A 17,872-nucleotide genomic window follows, 5' to 3' on the forward strand; every position below is an offset into this window, starting at 1 on the left:
ACCTGTTGAATTAATCAGTTAACTCGACTCAACAGTTAACTTGCTGTTTAAGTGAATTTAAAATGATTTTTATTACAAAATATACCTGTTCGACATTGACTTTTTTCACACAGCAATAGCTTATTGAGCTGGTTTGGTTTATGACAATAAGCTGTGTAAATAAATGTTACAGATATTATAACATGAGTAGCTCTTAACCACCTTCATTTTGTCAAAGTAGCTCTCAGAGGAAAGAAAGGTTATAGACTCTCTCTATAGGGTTATTTATTATTTGCATGGATGAACATTTATAGGCAATTATCTATAATTGCTTTGTTAATTAGACAGTGGAGTAAGATTTGATCAGGAACTGTCACAAACACTGGAAAAAAAATTGCAACGAGGCATCTGGGAGTCGGCTCTTATTGGCTCTTATCGGACTCGCAGTAACGAGTCGGAATTCCCATCACTGTTGGAGACGGAGCACAATCTCTGGTGGCCAATCAAAATCCATGATACATCATACCTGTTTCTGAGTGCCAATAATAGTCCATACGGAATGATTGACGTTCCGTTGAGCCAATGGAGTTCCAAGACCTTTGTGCTGGTGGTGTTTAAATCAGAGTGGCGGCGGTGAGGGAGTCAGTGTGATTCAGGCAGCTTGACTTTACAGGTATTGAAATGAGGGAGATTGTTCATGTCCAAGCTGGTCAGTGTGGGAATCAAATTGGTGCAAAAGTAAGTTTAAAGGATGGATAGTGCACAATTGTTATAGTTTTGCGTTTATAGTTGGGAATAGCAGCAGTGCTATATAGTTACAGTTGCTCATATCTTAGTTATCTAAGCTACATGTATTTATTTATTTAATAATTTATTTATGTATTATTTTAGTTAAATCGTAGTTTAACAATGGCAGTTGTTTGAATCAGGGATGTGAAAGTTTATCCGCAGGGCCGGTGTAGGTACAGGTTTTCATCCCAATCAAGCAGGAGTCGCACCTGAGTCCACCTGGTTAATCAACTGCTCCTGGCCTTCAGTAGACTCAGGTGAGGCTTCTTCTCGGTTGGAATGAAAAGCTACACACACACACACACACACACACACACACACACACACACCGGCTCTTTGAGCATAAGCTTTCACATTCCTGGTTTAAATTATTTACGCATGATTACCGGTAAAATTCTTGCTCAGACTAGCTTGAGAACGTTAGAGAGTTCAGTAATTGGTGACTATAATAAGGATGTAATTGGATGCTGTTGTAGTTTTGGGAGGTGATCAGTGATGAGCACGGAATCGACCCCACCGGCAGCTACCACGGTGACAGCGACCTGCAGCTTGAGCGGATTAACGTGTATTACAACGCAGCCTCTGGTACAACTCATAATGCCACCTTCTGTCAAATAAGCTTATGGTTTAATTGCCACCTTAAATACCCGTAGTGAGAATGTATACTGTGGTGCCACAGGTGGGAAGTATGTTCCCCGGGCTGTACTCGTGGACTTGGAGCCTGGGACCATGGACTCTGTAAGATCTGGCCCTTTTGGCCAGCTTTTCAGACCAGACAATTTCGTCTTTGGTGGGTGAAATTTTATATTTTTTTAGATGTATATTAAAGCTTTCTTAAAGATTTAGATAAACAGAATAAAATCAAAGTGGAACCTTTATCTTTGCTTGCTCATCACATTTTGCAAGATTGAACTAAATGCTAATCTAATAGTGATTAGTGAAATAATCATGAAATATTTTTCAGTCATATAATAAAAATAAATAAAGTAAAAATTGATTTTTTTTTTTTTTTCCTTGCCCCTGAATTGCCTTTGAATTTTGGCTATATCACTGATGCACTGAATTTCCATACCCACGCTCATATGCGGTTTCACTCTGAAATGAGTCACATTCCATTATATCTATATTGGCTTTAAATCCCTCATTACAGTAATTTAATATTGTGCCAGCATATTACATAATGCTCTTTTGGCAACCTGGGGTCACATGTAGCAATGTAAATGTTTTCAAGGGGGACTTGAGAGATTTGTCAGTTTTTGAGCACCTAAGATATAGGACCATCAAGTGATTAAATCCCTAAAGGGCAATATTTTATTACTTTCAGACCCAGCACAAAAATTGCCCATGATTTCTTTATTATTAATTTCACATGCTTGACCACATGGCTATGTTTTTGCCTTATTGTCCCTCTTTCCACAGGTCAGAGTGGGGCTGGAAACAACTGGGCCAAAGGCCATTATACTGAAGGTGCTGAGCTGGTGGACTCTGTGCTGGATGTTGTACGTAAAGAGGCTGAGAACTGTGACTGCCTACAGGGCTTCCAGCTCACTCACTCCCTGGGTGGTGGCACCGGCTCAGGCATGGGCACGCTGCTCATTAGTAAGATTCGTGAGGAGTATCCTGACCGCATCATGAACTCCTTCAGTGTTGTGCCCTCTCCTAAAGTCTCAGACACTGTGGTGGAGCCCTACAATGCCACTCTGTCTGTGCACCAGCTTGTGGAGAACACTGATGAGACGTACTGCATTGACAATGAAGCACTTTATGACATCTGTTTCCGCACTTTAAAGCTCACAACTCCTACCTATGGCGATCTCAACCATCTTGTGTCTGCCACCATGAGTGGTGTGACCACCTGCCTCCGTTTCCCTGGACAGCTCAATGCTGACCTGCGAAAACTGGCTGTTAATATGGTGCCCTTCCCTCGTCTGCACTTCTTTATTACTGGTTTCGCCCCACTCACGAGCAGAGGCAGCCAGCAGTACCGTGCACTCACTGTGCCCGAATTAACACAGCAGATGTTTGATGCAAAGAATATGATGGCAGCGTGTGACCCACGCCATGGCCGGTACCTGACTGTGGCTTCTGTCTTCCGGGGCCGCATGTCTATGAAAGAGGTTGATGAGCAAATGCTCAATGTGCAGAACAAAAACAGCAGCTATTTTGTAGAGTGGATCCCAAACAATGTCAAAACTGCTGTATGTGACATCCCACCAAGAGGGCTTAAGATGGCTGGCACTTTCATTGGCAACAGCACGGCCATCCAGGAGCTGTTCAAGCGCATCTCTGAGCAGTTCACAGCCATGTTCAGAAGAAAGGCTTTCCTGCATTGGTACACAGGAGAAGGAATGGATGAGATGGAGTTCACTGAGGCAGAGAGCAACATGAATGACCTGGTGTCTGAGTACCAGCAGTACCAGGATGCCACCGCTGAAGAGGAGGGTGACTTTGAGGATGAGGCAGAAGAGGAGGTGGAATAAAGATGTTTATCTTTCTCATGTTTTCCATGTCGTCTTCTGGGATCCAATTAAAAAGTTAGTCACTTCTAACTTTCTAATAAATGTTTCACTTTGGCAACTTGGCTCTCCCTGTGCTCATTTTTACCTAACTAAATCATTCATTAGCTTAGAGTCCAGTTTTATTTTAATTCTTTCAGCTTTTCTGCCTCCGCTGTCTGGGTTACATGAAGCAAAATGATTCTCCATTTAAAATTATATAAAATTCTGGGTAATCATTATTCTTAACAGAATCTATGCATTAGACATATGACTCAGTAATAAATACAGTAAATGTTTCTTTTTTATGGATTCAAAGATTGTAAATGTTCAAATTGTAAAAACAGGAATTGAATGAATATCTGAGCAAACGATGCTATGGAGCCTTTCTGCTCCTCACTTATTACAAGTTTGGTTACACATGAAAATAAATACTAGAGGACTAACTCGTTTAAATATATGCAACCTGTAGCATAATATTTCAGAATTATTTACGAAGTTAGTAAAAACATTAGATATTTTTATCCAGCAGATGGAGCTGTTGTTTTAAACTTGTTCTAATACCTGATCATTTTCAAAATGTTAAAACCATTACTAAGAATTGATTTTATTTAATCATGTATGAAAACTGTGAATACAATTTTGATGAAATTCAAGCCACAGAACATAGTTATTTTAGTGTTCTCTTATTGCCTGAAAAAACACAAGCGCTAGTAAAATAGTGCATTGCCAGCATGTGATAAAGGGGAAACTATCTCTGGAATTTATCATGTAATTCATTTGACAGACTCTCTTAAGGCTTACAAGTAAATGAGAATCAAATTTGTGTTCCTAGATTTGTGCAGTTGAAGGTTAAGGGTCTTGCTCCAGAGGTGAACAGTGTCTCTAATGTCCCTGAAATGTAAACTGTGCAACTTTACACTCACTAGTTCAGAATCATGTCAGCTAACCATCACTGCATTATACAATAGAAATATAGATAACACTTTATTCATTTGAGGTGGGAACTCTGTCTAGCTGAGATGAATCATAGCAATTTGACAAATATAGTTAATACTGGATTAAAAATAAATATTTATTCATTCAGCTCCATTAACTACTGTATTTTGGGCAGGGTTTAAGTGAATCTGGAGCCTAGGTTAGAGGGAGGACCACACCCTCGATGGGGCACCAGCCTATAACAGGACTTCAGTCCAGATCATGTACTCATTCAAACCTGGGGTCAAATTTTGGGTTTTGGGACATGGACTGCAGTGGTCAGTATCTATCAGAAATGGTCCAAGGAAGGAACAGTGGTGAACCAGCAACAGGGTTATGGATGGTCGAGGCTCAGTGATGCATGTCGGGAGCAAAGGCTGGCCCATGTGATCCGATCCAACAGACAAGCTACTGTTGTTCAAATTGCTGAAGAAGTTCTGATAGAAAGGTGTCTGGATACACAGTGCATCACAGTTTGTTGCATATGGGGCTGCATAGCTGCAAACCAGTGAGGGTGCCCATGCTGACCCCTGTGCACCACCGAAAGTGCCAAGTGTGTGCGTCACTTACCTGGGGAACACATGGCACCAGGTTGCACTATGGGAAGAAGGCAAGCCGGCGGAGGCAGTGTCATGCTTTGTGTAAAGTTCTGCTGAGAAACCTTGGGTCCTGCCATCCATGTGGATGTTACTTTGACATGTACCATTGTTGCAGACCATGTACACTATCATTGAAACAGTATTCCCTGATGGCTGTGGCCTCTTTTAGCAGGAAAATGCGCCATGCCACAAAGTTTGAATTGTTGACTTGGCCTCCAAATTTCCCAGACCTCAATCCAATCGAGCATCTGTCTGATGTGCTGGACAAAAATGTCTGATCCATGGAGACCTAGATCTGACACAGAAACAGCTGTGTAAGAGGCTTGAACCTAGATAAGGAGCAGCCAAACTCTGCAACTTACTTGAGGTTTTGGAAGATGTCTGACTAGAAGTGGTCTTCATGGAAGAATTGCAGCCAAAAAGCCATACCTCCGGCATGGAAACAAGGCTAAGTGACTCAACTATGCTCGAAAACATAGGAACTGAGGTGCAGAAAAATGGCAGCAGGTGCTCTGGACTGAAGAGTCAAAATTTGTGAAGCTGCTGCCTAATTAATTCTTGTTTATTTTACTTTTTTAAGCCTTTTCTAGCAGTATTCACTAGTGGATTTGCTGGTTGCTTTTATGCAAAATGACCTACTACTAATAAAGAGACTTAAGCAACTCCAAGCTACGCTGAGCTCAGACCCAGCTGTCAGATATCAGAAAATGTTACACTAGCCTGCATGAGCATGTTGCTTCATATTAGTTCTTGTGGACTACACAACACAATAGCAGTGCCTTTGTATACATTCTCCACAAAACATTTGACTGAGGCATTCTTTCAAGAAAGAGGTCCTAACAAATTTTATGAATTAATCCAAACCATACCAGTGTATATCATCCTCATACTGATGGGTTAGTGAAGCTCTTCAATGTAAATTGTTTAAGAACATGAACATTCATATGTTCATTTATGCAGATAGCTGAAATTAGGTTAAATAAATGGAGGCACTATTATTATTTGCAGTCTGGCTCTGGTGACAACGGTGGTAGAGATGATCTGTCCAAACACTGATCATCTTTCACCATCCTAGAGGGCTGAGGTTGTCAAGATGACACACAAACCTCATAGAACACCATGTGAAGACTACTCCCAGCATGCATGCATCCAGCAGTAATGTTTAACTGAACACAAAAAAAGATGTTTTAGGATGTATTATGAAAAATGCTGGAGACAGAAGTAATATAATACTCCCTCGGTGACTGGAATAGTTGTTGCCCAAGGCAGACATGGCAATGGACAACTGCAAGTTAAATGCAGTTTTGGAATTTGATGCTTATCCAATGCCTCTTACTGATGAACTCATGGATTGGCCTGTCGTGACTATTTTTTTTTATTTGATTCTGGATATGACCAAAGGCTGTTAGCAGATTGTCTTGTTGCCAAAGACCAATTTGTCATTCCTGAGGATTTGAAGAAGCTGGAAAGCAGCCACATTTCAGCATAAGAAAGTGCCACTTACAAATTTGTTCCTTTATATTTATTTCTGTTCATGCCTGTGAGGTTCCTGTACCTACTTTGGAATGAATTGTTCCCCCCTTTCACTTTTGGGAGTAACCAGGTTTTAAAATGCTAAAACTTTACTTGTGGTTCAGGTACATGAGACACAAGAGAAACACATTTCCATATATATATATATATATATATATATATATATATATATATGCTTGATTGGATTGAGATCCTATATATATATATATATATATATATATATATATATATATATATATATATATGCTTGATTGGATTGAGATGATGCTTATATATATATATATATATATATATATATATATATATATATATATATATATATATATATATATATATATAGGATCTCGATCCAATCAAGCATCTGTGGACAAACAAGTCCGATCCATAGAGGCCCCACCTAGCAACTTACAGGACTTACGGAATCTGCTGCTAACATCTTGGTGCCAGATACCACAGCATACCTTCGGAGTTCTAGTAGAGGCAATGCCTCGACTGGTCAGGGCTGTATTGGCAGCAAAAGGAGGAACAACACAATATTAGGCAGGTGGTCATAATGTTAGGCCTGATCGGTGTATATTGTCTGTATATCTGCACATATGTTTAAATTTCACTACTTCTTAGCACATCTGGATTGATTTAAATGCTAACTGCATCTTGTTGACGTGTACCAATGTGCAATGACAATAAAGTTAAATCTAATGTCTTGTATTTGTAAAGAAATGCAAGCAGGAGATCAGTGAAGTTCTAGAGGGAAAAGCTCAGGTGTCTTTTGAGGATAGACACAACATGCCCCTACATACAGCTGTGAGTGCATTGCCAATGCTGTCCCTCTAAATGTGTTCCACTGCACCTGAACTGATGGGATTTACCAAACCAAGGGTAAAGATTTTATTTATTTACATGCATTCACACCTATTTATGTATGTCACTAATCTGTTATCTGCATTCTAGGGCACTCTCATCAAGAGTGCAGATAGTGTTCAGTTTCCTTGTGATGTTACATGATCAGCAGTTCTCAAAGATTTTGGAGGAAGCACAGGGGGATCTGGCTGGCTAAATAAATAAATACATAAATAAATAATAGAACAAGCACTATGAGTTGTAACAGGGTAACGATTCTCAATGAAATAATACACTTATGCTGAAGCAATTGCTTAAACAATTATTTTTTTACATCATGTACATATTTTACAGGATATTTGTACTACTAAAAGACATACCCTATTGCACCTTTAACTGCATAATTCACTATTATCCACGTAATCGCGGACACTGAAGGCTCTAATGCACTGAAAATCAAATTAAGGTCTGTCAAATGAGTCCATTACTGGAAAACATGGACTGTGAGCCTTACCAGCAGGAGTAATGCAGTTAAAAACATCAGCCACTAGAGGGCGCCAAGAGAGCGTCTGCTTCCAGTTCAGTTTTATGAACATACTGGGTTTGGGAATATTAAGGAAAACCAAATTCTAATTGAATCAATTATAGTCATTTGGTCATCTGAAAAAAGGAACAGATTGATAATTCATCAATATTCAATCAATAAATAGTCACAGTAATAAATCAGTATGTCAATTTTATATCAAGTGGAGAAAGAGCTAAATAAATCATCAATGTTCAAGCTATGACCAGCCATGGGAAAAGAAGTATTTCCATAACCAATAAAAATATTTAGGTTTTCCTATAATATCCAAAAGACTTCCATAAGAATGAGCAAAACAATGACGTTTTTAAATTTAGTTTTTGTTTGTCCATTTGGTTTGTTTTTAATTGACTGAGGTTCATTTAATAATAATAATAAAACAAAATGAAAAATTATTATTCAGAGCATTACATATCTATAGTTGAAGTAAGTAAGCACTAATCCTAAGGCATGTTAGATGTTCTTAAATGTTTCTTAGTCAGGATCATCTTTAACTGTAAATTCCACAGACCGCTTCAGCACTCATTTATTTCATGAACCTAATTTAGATGTGTACACCACTACTTTGTGTGCGTTGCAGAACTATTCACCGACAGAACATATTAGGTCCAAGTTGATATTAAATTAGTCTTACTTGTTTTGAAGCTATTGAAGTTCATTCATGTGGTCAGGCTAATAACTATATAAACATATTATCAAATATAATAACTTTGATAATGGGATGTTGTGATTTCCAACACAGCAACTAAATAAATCCATTGCAGATGCTCTAGTTATGCTTCATGGACTCATGAGGGTCTTTGAGAACCACTTCCCTAATGTCTGTAGCTATTAAGGTATTTGAGCACATGATGCTGACCGACCATAAACCCAGTACTCCTTCATGTACTGACCCACTTCAACGTGTTTATCATGGCAGCCTCAAGACTACCCAAATGCCATCCAACTGGCCCTCCACTTATTAAAATTCACCAAGTATTTATACATACATCCTGTTCACGCTTCACATCTACTTTACATGCCACCATTCTCTCCAAACATTTAAATAAATTAAAGGATATGGGTTTCAACCAAGCCATGGCTACTGGATTTCCTGAAAATCTTCAAATCTCACCACTATCACTTTTGCCATTTTCTGAAAATAATGAAACACAATACCATCAGGAAAAAGGCAGAGCCATCACCTGTTGTGCAATCACTGAGGATGTCTTCTATTTTTATGTTGCATGCCCTCTGTGGACTCCACAGTCGCACCACATGTGCTGGGTAGATTATTTTAGATGGTCACATTTTCTCTAATGATTCAGATCGTTCCACATCAAAACTTGTGGTTCAAGAACCTCCTCTTCTTCACTGATGTTAAGCTACACAACCTGTAGGCCTAATCCTAATAGATAACTATTATCATTCTATTAATTGTCTTGTACTTTCATACTATGTTTATCTATGCTTTGTTGATGCGTTTAAAAACTCCACATAATTTATATCATGATGGATATTAAAGTAAACTGGAGGATTTTCTAGTGATATCATAATTAATCACTATCAGAGATGTTATATTTATTTTAGTAAAATGTTTCAGTAAATGGGTTTAATGAGTTTATTACAAGCTTTAATGATTTTAAAAAAATCAATAAAACATCACTTACACTTTGTTAACGCATAACTTTAACTGCAATTTTAAAAAGTTCAGTTAATTTCAAGTTTCACAAACCTTTCTAGGTCCCAAGACTCATTTTCATAAACATGAGGTGCTATAAATAATATGGCCTGTACTTGAATATCACTTGAAACTAACTGCAATATTAATAATACAAAAAGAAAAGAGCTTTTAGTATTAAATAAAACATTATAAATCACACAACGGTTTTCACACAACGGTTTGAAGTGTGTGCTTAGAAAGTTCCTGAATATCAAGTTTTAACTGCTTGAATAAATAATTAGGATGATACCTTTAGTGCTTGCTTTATGTGACTCATATTATAATTGTGGGATTATTTGCATTGTTTGCCTGGTGGCTTAGCACCTCTGGGGTTGGGGGTTCCATCTTCTCCCTGTGCTTTGGGTGTTTCCTCTGGGTACTCCGGTTTTCCTCCTCTCACCGACATGCGCTGTAGGCTGACTGGCATTTCTAAAAAGCCTGTAGTGTGTGAAGGTGTGTGCGATTCCCATCCAGGTTGTCCCCTGCAATGTGTTCCATGAGCCCTGGAACTGACCCCAGGTTACTGCATTACTGCACAGTGAAATTCTTTCTTTACATATCCCATCCTTTGGGGTTGGGGTCAGAGCATAGGGTCAGCCATGATGCAGCGCCCCTAGAGCAGGGTGGATTGGGGGCCTTGCTCAAGGGCCCAACGGAGGCAGCTTGGCGGAGCTGGGGCTTGGACGTTGATCTACCGGTCAACGACCCAGAGCCTTAACCGCTTGAGCTACCACTATGTAAGATAAACTTTCCAGAAAATGGGTTTATTATGTTCAAGATTATAAATGTGTCCTGATTATTTATTTGTTTTTGTTACACAAGCTGATTGGATTTATATGGTTACTACTATGGTAATTACTATAGTAAAGCCAATGGTTCACTCTTGGAAAGCTACACGATTACAAATATTACCACAGTCCTAGTCTAAAACTGTCCAACATGGCTTGCCTTCAAAAATAAGCCATGACAAATTGACAGTATGTACAGTTCAGGTGCTCTTTCCACAACACTTACAGGAAAAACCGACCCGCTTAACTATCAGGTGTTTTTTCAGGTGCCGTATTTAAAATAGATTCCTATTAAACGTGTAGTGCACTACATAGGGTGTAAAAGGCATTATTCGATACCTAATATAGTGCGCTGACGCAGGGAGTCAGGCGGTATTGCGACATCAGCCTGGGATCACGTGACCCAGGATGGAGGCGTCGGCACGGAGCGGAGGCGCGTCACACGTTAACAACACAAAACTACACTTTAGACCCCGCTACACCTGACCGGACGCTCGTGCGGAGAGAACGGCAACAGGCACTGACTCTCCTGCGCCCGACATTTCTTACACACTGCAGTGAAATGAGGGCAACATGGGGGCCAAAGAGTCGCGGATAGGCTTTCTTTCCTATGACGAGGCCGTCAAAAGAGGTAACGGCTCCCGCTTTGCGATTAATCACAGATTGCGGCTGCTTCTGCCTCTCTGCCTGGTTAGCTTTAGCCGGCTAGCCTCGGGAGGACAACTCTCGGCAGCGCCGCTATGCTAACAAGATTTAATGGTGTGATTGTCCAGACGAGGTGTTGGACAGTTAACATGGCTCGCTTAAGCTCACAGCGAATGTAGCTGCCTTAGAGTTGTGTGTGATTACTTAGGTAGAAGAAGGACTGTCTGTTTTGGAGTGTTATAAAACACACAAAAAACAACAGTCCTGATAAGAGAATAAAGTGTGTCCACTCTCGTTTTTTTTTTTTGCCCGGAGGAGGTTTAGCTGAATGACCACAGCAGCTCAGAGTGTGCTCTGCGTTAATGTCTCTTATCTAGTAGAAAGACCTAACACAGAAAACAGACATTGTTGTCGAGCAGCAGCAGCAGCACTCCTGTAGATGATCACATGTCCTCAGTGCTGCTGCTGCTGTGTTTCCTCATGCACCCAGAGTACCTTTAAATAATCAGGTGTAACTACAGTGTACCTGCTTGTCATCTGAACTCCTCAGCACAGATCGTGTCAGATACAGTAATCTCTCTTTCCTGCAAGTGCCTCTGATCCACAGTCATCAATTAATCAGTACGACACTTAGTCATCAGTAGTGTGCAATGTAAGCCGGGTGATTAAAACAGAGTGCATGCTATTTTGTTGTTGTTGTTGTTGCCTTTCTCAAAGCAGCAGAGCTTTCGTGTTCCATGAAATGTTTAGGTGACCACCTTGCTCCTTGATATGGGCCGGCTGACGTTGTTGTTTTCTGTAATAATGCCATAAATGTTGCTTCGGAGCGATCAGATTTTAAAAAATCTGAGCTGGGAGTATCGGACCATGCCCGATACTGATCCACGTCCTCTTACTCCAAAGTGAGGTTCTCAAAGTGGGGTCCGGGTTCCTTGAAGCATCCACAATGTATATCCTCTGACGTGCTGACTGTTTTGACTGTAGTAAAGATTACTGTTAACCAGGGCTGGGCACTATGATGATATTATACTGATATTGTGATAAATTACACAGATCAGCTATAACATTATGAGCAGTGAGAGGTGAAGTGAATAACACTGATCATCTCCTCATCATGGCACCTGTTAGTGGGTGGGATATATTAGGCAGCAAGTGAACATTTTGTCCTCAAAGTTGATGTGTTAGAATCAGGAAAAATGGGCTAGTGTAAGGATTTGAGCGCGTTTGACAAGGGACAAATTGTGATGGCTAGACGACTGGATTAGAGCGTCTCCAAAACTGCAGCTCTTGTGAGGTGTTCCCGGTCGGCAGTGGTCAGTATCTGTCAAAAGTGGTCCAAGGAAGCAACAGTAGTGGACCAGTGACAGGGTCATGGATGGCCAAGGCTCTACCCTTGCTCAAATTGCTGAAGAAGTTAATGCTGTTTCTGATAGAAAGGTGTCACAATACACCGTGTATAATGGGTCAGGGCAGCAAAAGGGGGACCAACACAATATTAGTTAGGTGGTCATAATGTTATGTCTGGTCAGTGTATGTCACTGTATGTTTTTCTGCCACATTGTGGTTATTGTTATCTCTTTTATCCCCCCCCCCCGTACCTTTTTGCAAATTATTATGAAAACAGAAAGTTCAGCTGATGATGCAGTGTTTCTGATCTACATCTAGCAATTTCATCAGAGGCAAAGTTCAAGAGTAAAAAGCTCTAATAGCTCTAAAAGATATATAATGGTGCATATTTGAGGTAATGTGCATAAAATCGAATCTCTGCTGTGATTATAAGGGGGTCTGCTGCAAACTTCTGTTCGCAAGTAACATGAAATGTCACGGGTGTAATGGTGATGAGTATTAGGATAATTTGTTTGCTGTGTTCATGTGAAAGTGGTGTACAATGTCTGTGGACATCACACAATGACTTTAGAGGATCAGACCAGAAAATGTCGCTCAGGACTGGATGCATGTGTCGCTGCTCTCTGTTTGGTGAATAACACATCACCTGAGCGATGCCTATGATTATATTGTATATGACGTATCAAAGTGCAATAGACTGCTATATAAGATATCCACAAAAACCATTCAGCTTCTATAAGACCAAAGAACCCAAAAGCCAGTAGATTATCTGCTTCGTCATTTGGGTGGTAACAAAGCTAAAAATGTGTACCTGCATTTGCATAATGACTGTGTCTCAAGAGCAGATTAGAGATGTCAGGCCTGCTGGCCACAAGTGATTAGAGTGTGGAAGTGATATTGTAGTATATCCTAATGTCCTCCTCCAGCTGTATGGTTTTAAGCACATTGTATATTTAAAACATTTTACAACTGTTCACTCAGATTTCGGATTTATTTTGTACATCCTGCCGAGGGAAGTTTGATGCTGGTTATATTATTTATTCAGCAGACTGGAAAAAACACTTCACATTGTCAGACTTTGACATTTTCCCAACATGCCTCCACCCTTATAGCAAGGCTTTCCAATAGAATTTGGAGCGTGACTGTGGAGATTTCTGTTCATTCAGCCCCAAGAGCATTAATGACACTGTTCAGACATTGATGTTGTGTGAGGAGGTCTGGGCTTCCGGTTCATCACAAAGTGTTCAGTGGGGTTGAGGTCAGGGTTTTGTGCAGGACATTCAAGTTTATCTACTCCAGACCAATGCACAGTGACATTGTCATGCTGGAACATACACCGCAGGCTCTTTATACACTTGTGTGTGCTTCCAACTTTGTGGCAGTATTTTGGGGAAGAACCTCATATGGGTGCCATATCAACAAACATTTGGCCATTGAGTGTATTTATCAGTCGTTAAAGTCTATTCCAAAAGTGAGGGAAAATAATCACATTTAAAGATTATAAACTGAATAGATTAAGATTATATCTGCTTTTGTTAAGGCATGTGGCTATCTAAAGTAGAAGAAATCACACATAGATAAGAAAGTTTCGACATTAATAGACAGGCTGATTGTTTTTTATTCCACACTTGTTAAACTGGCTCTGATCTTTGAAAGAAGACAGCATACCGAAAGTAAAAAAAAAAAAAAAGAAAGAAAGTAGGTAAAAAGTAAATAATACATTTCTATGTCATTTTGGCGAAATATTTTTATTGGTTTTTAGCTTGAGGTTTATCTTTTTTCTGTGGTTTTTCTACAGAATTTCAGAAAGTCTAGCGTATTTTCCCAGACCAAAACCCATTTGCAGTATGACCGAACCCAGTTCCTCTATACTTTAGCAATTTATTCAGGTCTGATGTAAATTTTGTGGTGAAAGACATCCTGGATATTGTGTTTGGTGTAACTGTGCAATAGAATATCTTGTGTCAGAGGCGTGGTTAGTATCAGCAAAGGTAGATGTTGGTCTGACGTTAGCAGTCCAAAGGACAGACACGTCCAGCTGGCCCCCCCCACCTTGAATAAGCAGTGTGCTGTCATTGCTTTGCATTTATTTGCATCCTGTTGGTCACTTGCACTCAGAGATTTACATTATAACGTCAGAGTGACGCGACGACTGCCTTACTGAACACTGACCCCTGTTACCTCAACACACCCGCTTGTCTTAGTCCTTCTTGATTTGACTTTCACTTCGCTGCTGTGTTAGATGCTGTATAGTCAATATCACTGGTCGGAATAGGAAGATTAAGCATTTTAATTTACGTTAAAAAAGGGATTTTTTTTTCCCCCCGGACTAGCTGTGTGTACATCCTCTTTCTTGTACCATTAATCTAGTAGATAATAGATTGTGCCGTCTAGCCTTATTGACAACCTTAATATCTTCATTATACAAATACACAAGACTTTTCTACTGCTTTGATTTCCAGAGCTCTGTAGTAACAGGATTTTGTTCAGTGTCTATGAGCATGAATTGAAAATTAATTAACCACATGAACACTTCATCACTAGGGGATATTTATTTATTTAATCCTTGGGGCAATATTTATGTCCTCACACTCGGATAGAAGATTTTAACTGTTAGCCAATAATAGTCTGTGAGCTACAAGGCAGCTGTGGCCAGTCATTTTCCAGATTCTGTTTAGGCTGTATCCTGACGAGAGAGAGCCAGAGAAAGGTGAGTTTCTGTACTGCTTATGAGGGCAGGGGGCAGCTTGGACAAGAGTGCCAATGCATCACAGGGCAAAATCACATACAGTCACACACCACACACATTTTAGTGATTCAGCCCACGGTGCATGTCTTCGGACCGGGGAAGGAACCTGTAGTACCCAGGGAAACCCCTTGATGCACGGGGAGAACATAAAAAGTCCACGCATACAGGGCAGAGGCATAAATCGAACCCCCAACACTGACGCAAAAGCTGCTAACCATGTTTAAGCTACATAATGTGCAGTTCTTATCCCCAAAAGTTTTACGTTGCTTACTGAGAGTAATACAAAAATTGGTGAACAAAACAGGATTGGTTTTTAATCTGCCGTACTTACTGGTGTTACAGTGAATAATGTGTAAAAGTTCTCACATTACAGTCACCGCAGAAAGCGTATATTGTAGCAAGTGACGGGAGAAATTAAAGAGACAGTCGTGATTGCTTCTCTCTTGTAGCCCTAGGGAAAATACTCAATAATCAAGTAACTGATATCCATTAGCCAAAAATAAAAGCAACCTGTTTATTTTAGTGGAAAAGTGAGTGAGTGTGTGTGTGTGTGTGTGTGTGTATTGGAATTACAGCTACAAGCCACAGTTTTTGTATTGATCCTTGCCTATACGAGGATGGCTTTGTTTACTATTGACCATGCCAGATATAACACATTTGGAAATAACACAGATAAAAGGATAAAGACGTTGCTCAGTTGTTGGACAGCTGATTCCCACCATTCAGCCAGTATAAATTGAAGCGTGACATTTGTGAGCAATCTTTAATAACATGGCACCAATTCTTCAACTCACAAGCAAGGCCGATCCTTACATCACCTGCTATGTGTTTCTACATCTCCAGATATCAGTAAGAATGAGAAAGTCTAACGGTCATTCCACCATGTAACTGTTCCTTCACCATGGCATTGTTATAATGGGATTAACGTAGTTAATTTAATCTACTTTCATTTTTATAGACAAGACATCCAAAGGGAGTGAACTTAATGAAGTACTAGAATACATTGCCAACCATTTCCTCTTGTAACTGATTAAAGGCTTTGGTTTATTTAATTACTAGCCTAATTAAGCCTAATGATGCATCATATTTTTAGCAGCAGTTGGTAAATTAAATGAAAAGTTTATTAATCAGTTATTGTTATGCCTTTATAAACTAACACACATCTAATATATGAAGAAGACCAAAATGTCCCAGAGTGAAAGGTTAGAACAGCAAGCTTCCACCCGAGCTACAGTGCACATTCGTAACGTCCTGATTTATATACGTCAGGTCACGTGTGAAACCCTGGTTTAATAACTTTTCAGTTTTGGATTCAGTTTGGGACAATTGATTATTTTGCTCATAGAGAGTTACCATCACTAACTGTAGCTAACATCAGTAAATACTGTCTTCAAATATTATCAACATTAGCTAGATTTAATACACAGAATAAATGTTATTCTCAGTCCAGACTTTCTCCCTGTGGTCACACTGGTTTAATTCAGTGTCCAAAATCATGCCAGCAGGTGGATTGGTGACTCTAAATTGCCTCTGTGTGTGTGTGTGTGTGGGAGTGTGTGTGTGCTGCATTGGACTGGCATACTGTCCAGAGTGTATTTCCACCTCATGCCTAGTGTTTCCAGGATAAGCTCCAGGATAGGCTCCAGATTCACTGCAATTTATAACAAAATTGTTCAAAGGTATCGGTCCAACATCAGCAAAATCCTGGTTTGAATATCAGAGGGGGAAAAATGAATATTTTAATATTAAGTAATGGCTTAATGATGAGGAAATACTTTGAACCATACTGTGTTTAATCTTACAGAATAATAAGGTTCATTTTTGGTCAGCGTTCAGAAATCCACTTTCAGTTGTCTCCGAATTTTGATCTCTGAAGTCTAGGGGTTTGCTGAGCTACAAATGTAAATTTAGAGGTTCGAGAGCTGAAATGTAAAAAGTTTATGCTCTATATCTCAAAAGTTTGCCTAGACAGACCCTGTAGTACAAGGTCAGGAACTGGGTTGGTTTTTAGATGACGTCTTTCTTGAGCGATTTTCATTGTCCTGAATATCTGTGCTGTTTACCTGGAGTGACAGTGTTCCAAACTTGTCTGAGGTTTGTAAGGCTGCTGTGCCTTGACTGTGCTGTTGGTAAGACAGCTGTCAATGCGGTCTCTCTGATGAGCTCGAGCGTGTCCGGGTTACAATACAATACACCCTCCTTTTGTAACAGTACATCATCTCTCCTCCCATGGTGCCTTAACCATTTCATTGTACGCTGGTGCTCATTGTACCATGAATGTGAACACAATAAGAGCCTGAATGTTCTAGGATATTACACATTGCCTGGCTGAACATAGTTAAACTACTAGTACTGAATCCTAGTTCATGTTTCTTCATGTAACATGCATGTAATCCGAGCTGAGCATGGAATTACAGGTTCTACTTATACAGTCCTACATTTTACAAGCTTGGAATACTGGGAAAGTAGGTCACGTTTCTGAGTAGGAGAGCTCTGGAATTAGTTTAAACGTAAATGCAAAGCATCCTGAAGGCTCAAGTCAAAGAAATAATCCTTCATGTTATGGATTTAGCTTTCTGCCTTCCATACTGGAAATCTTTGATACTGGATGGAAGCAGTGGAAATCAAAGAGACAGAAAAGGCTGTAGTTCGTTTATGTGGGTGTGTGCTGCTGCTGCTGTCATTTCAAAGTGACGAAATGTCATCCCAGGCCCCAGTGGGAAACCTTTTTACATTTTCTTCTCATTTTCTCCAGCACGTTAACAAGCCACACTCTGCTCCACTGTTCCATGTGAGCCTAATTAAGCCTAATCTTTAAAGGATTATGAACAAGACTAACATCTTA

General features: G+C 39.8%; 2 protein-coding genes across 3 annotated transcripts in view; both read left to right on the forward strand.

The window, feature by feature from the left end:
- Nucleotides 1-450: 450 nt before the first annotated feature.
- Nucleotides 451-3,295, forward strand: LOC131367562 (tubulin beta-4B chain-like). Its single transcript, XM_058412932.1, has 4 exons — nt 451-717; nt 1,245-1,353; nt 1,448-1,558; nt 2,188-3,295. The coding sequence occupies exons 1-4, from the start codon at nt 661-663 to the stop codon at nt 3,246-3,248; spliced, it is 1,338 nt and encodes a 445-aa protein (XP_058268915.1). The 5' UTR covers nt 451-660; the 3' UTR covers nt 3,249-3,295.
- A 7,416-nt stretch (nt 3,296-10,711) lies between these two features.
- usp32 (ubiquitin specific peptidase 32) overlaps nt 10,712-17,872 on the forward strand; it is a 39,932-nt gene continuing 32,771 nt past the window's right edge. For both annotated transcript variants that reach the window (XM_058413660.1, XM_058413661.1), the window contains exon 1: nt 10,712-10,917. In XM_058413660.1, coding sequence (XP_058269643.1) covers nt 10,860-10,917 — 58 coding nt within the window. In that variant the 5' untranslated portion in view covers nt 10,712-10,859. The remainder of the gene's footprint in view (nt 10,918-17,872) is intronic.

The sequence above is a fragment of the Hemibagrus wyckioides genome, linkage group LG17, assembly GCF_019097595.1.
Source record: "Hemibagrus wyckioides isolate EC202008001 linkage group LG17, SWU_Hwy_1.0, whole genome shotgun sequence".
Classification (NCBI taxonomy): domain Eukaryota; kingdom Metazoa; phylum Chordata; class Actinopteri; order Siluriformes; family Bagridae; genus Hemibagrus; species Hemibagrus wyckioides.

Coding starts and splice junctions, on each gene's coding strand:
- LOC131367562 (XM_058412932.1), top strand. CDS start 661: ATGAGGGAGATTGTTCATGTCCAAGCTGGTCAGTGTGGGAATCAAATT. Junction 718..1,244: donor GGAATCAAATTGGTGCAAAA/GTAAGTTTAAAG, acceptor ATGCTGTTGTAG/TTTTGGGAGGTGATCAGTGA. Junction 1,559..2,187: donor ACCAGACAATTTCGTCTTTG/GTGGGTGAAATT, acceptor CTCTTTCCACAG/GTCAGAGTGGGGCTGGAAAC.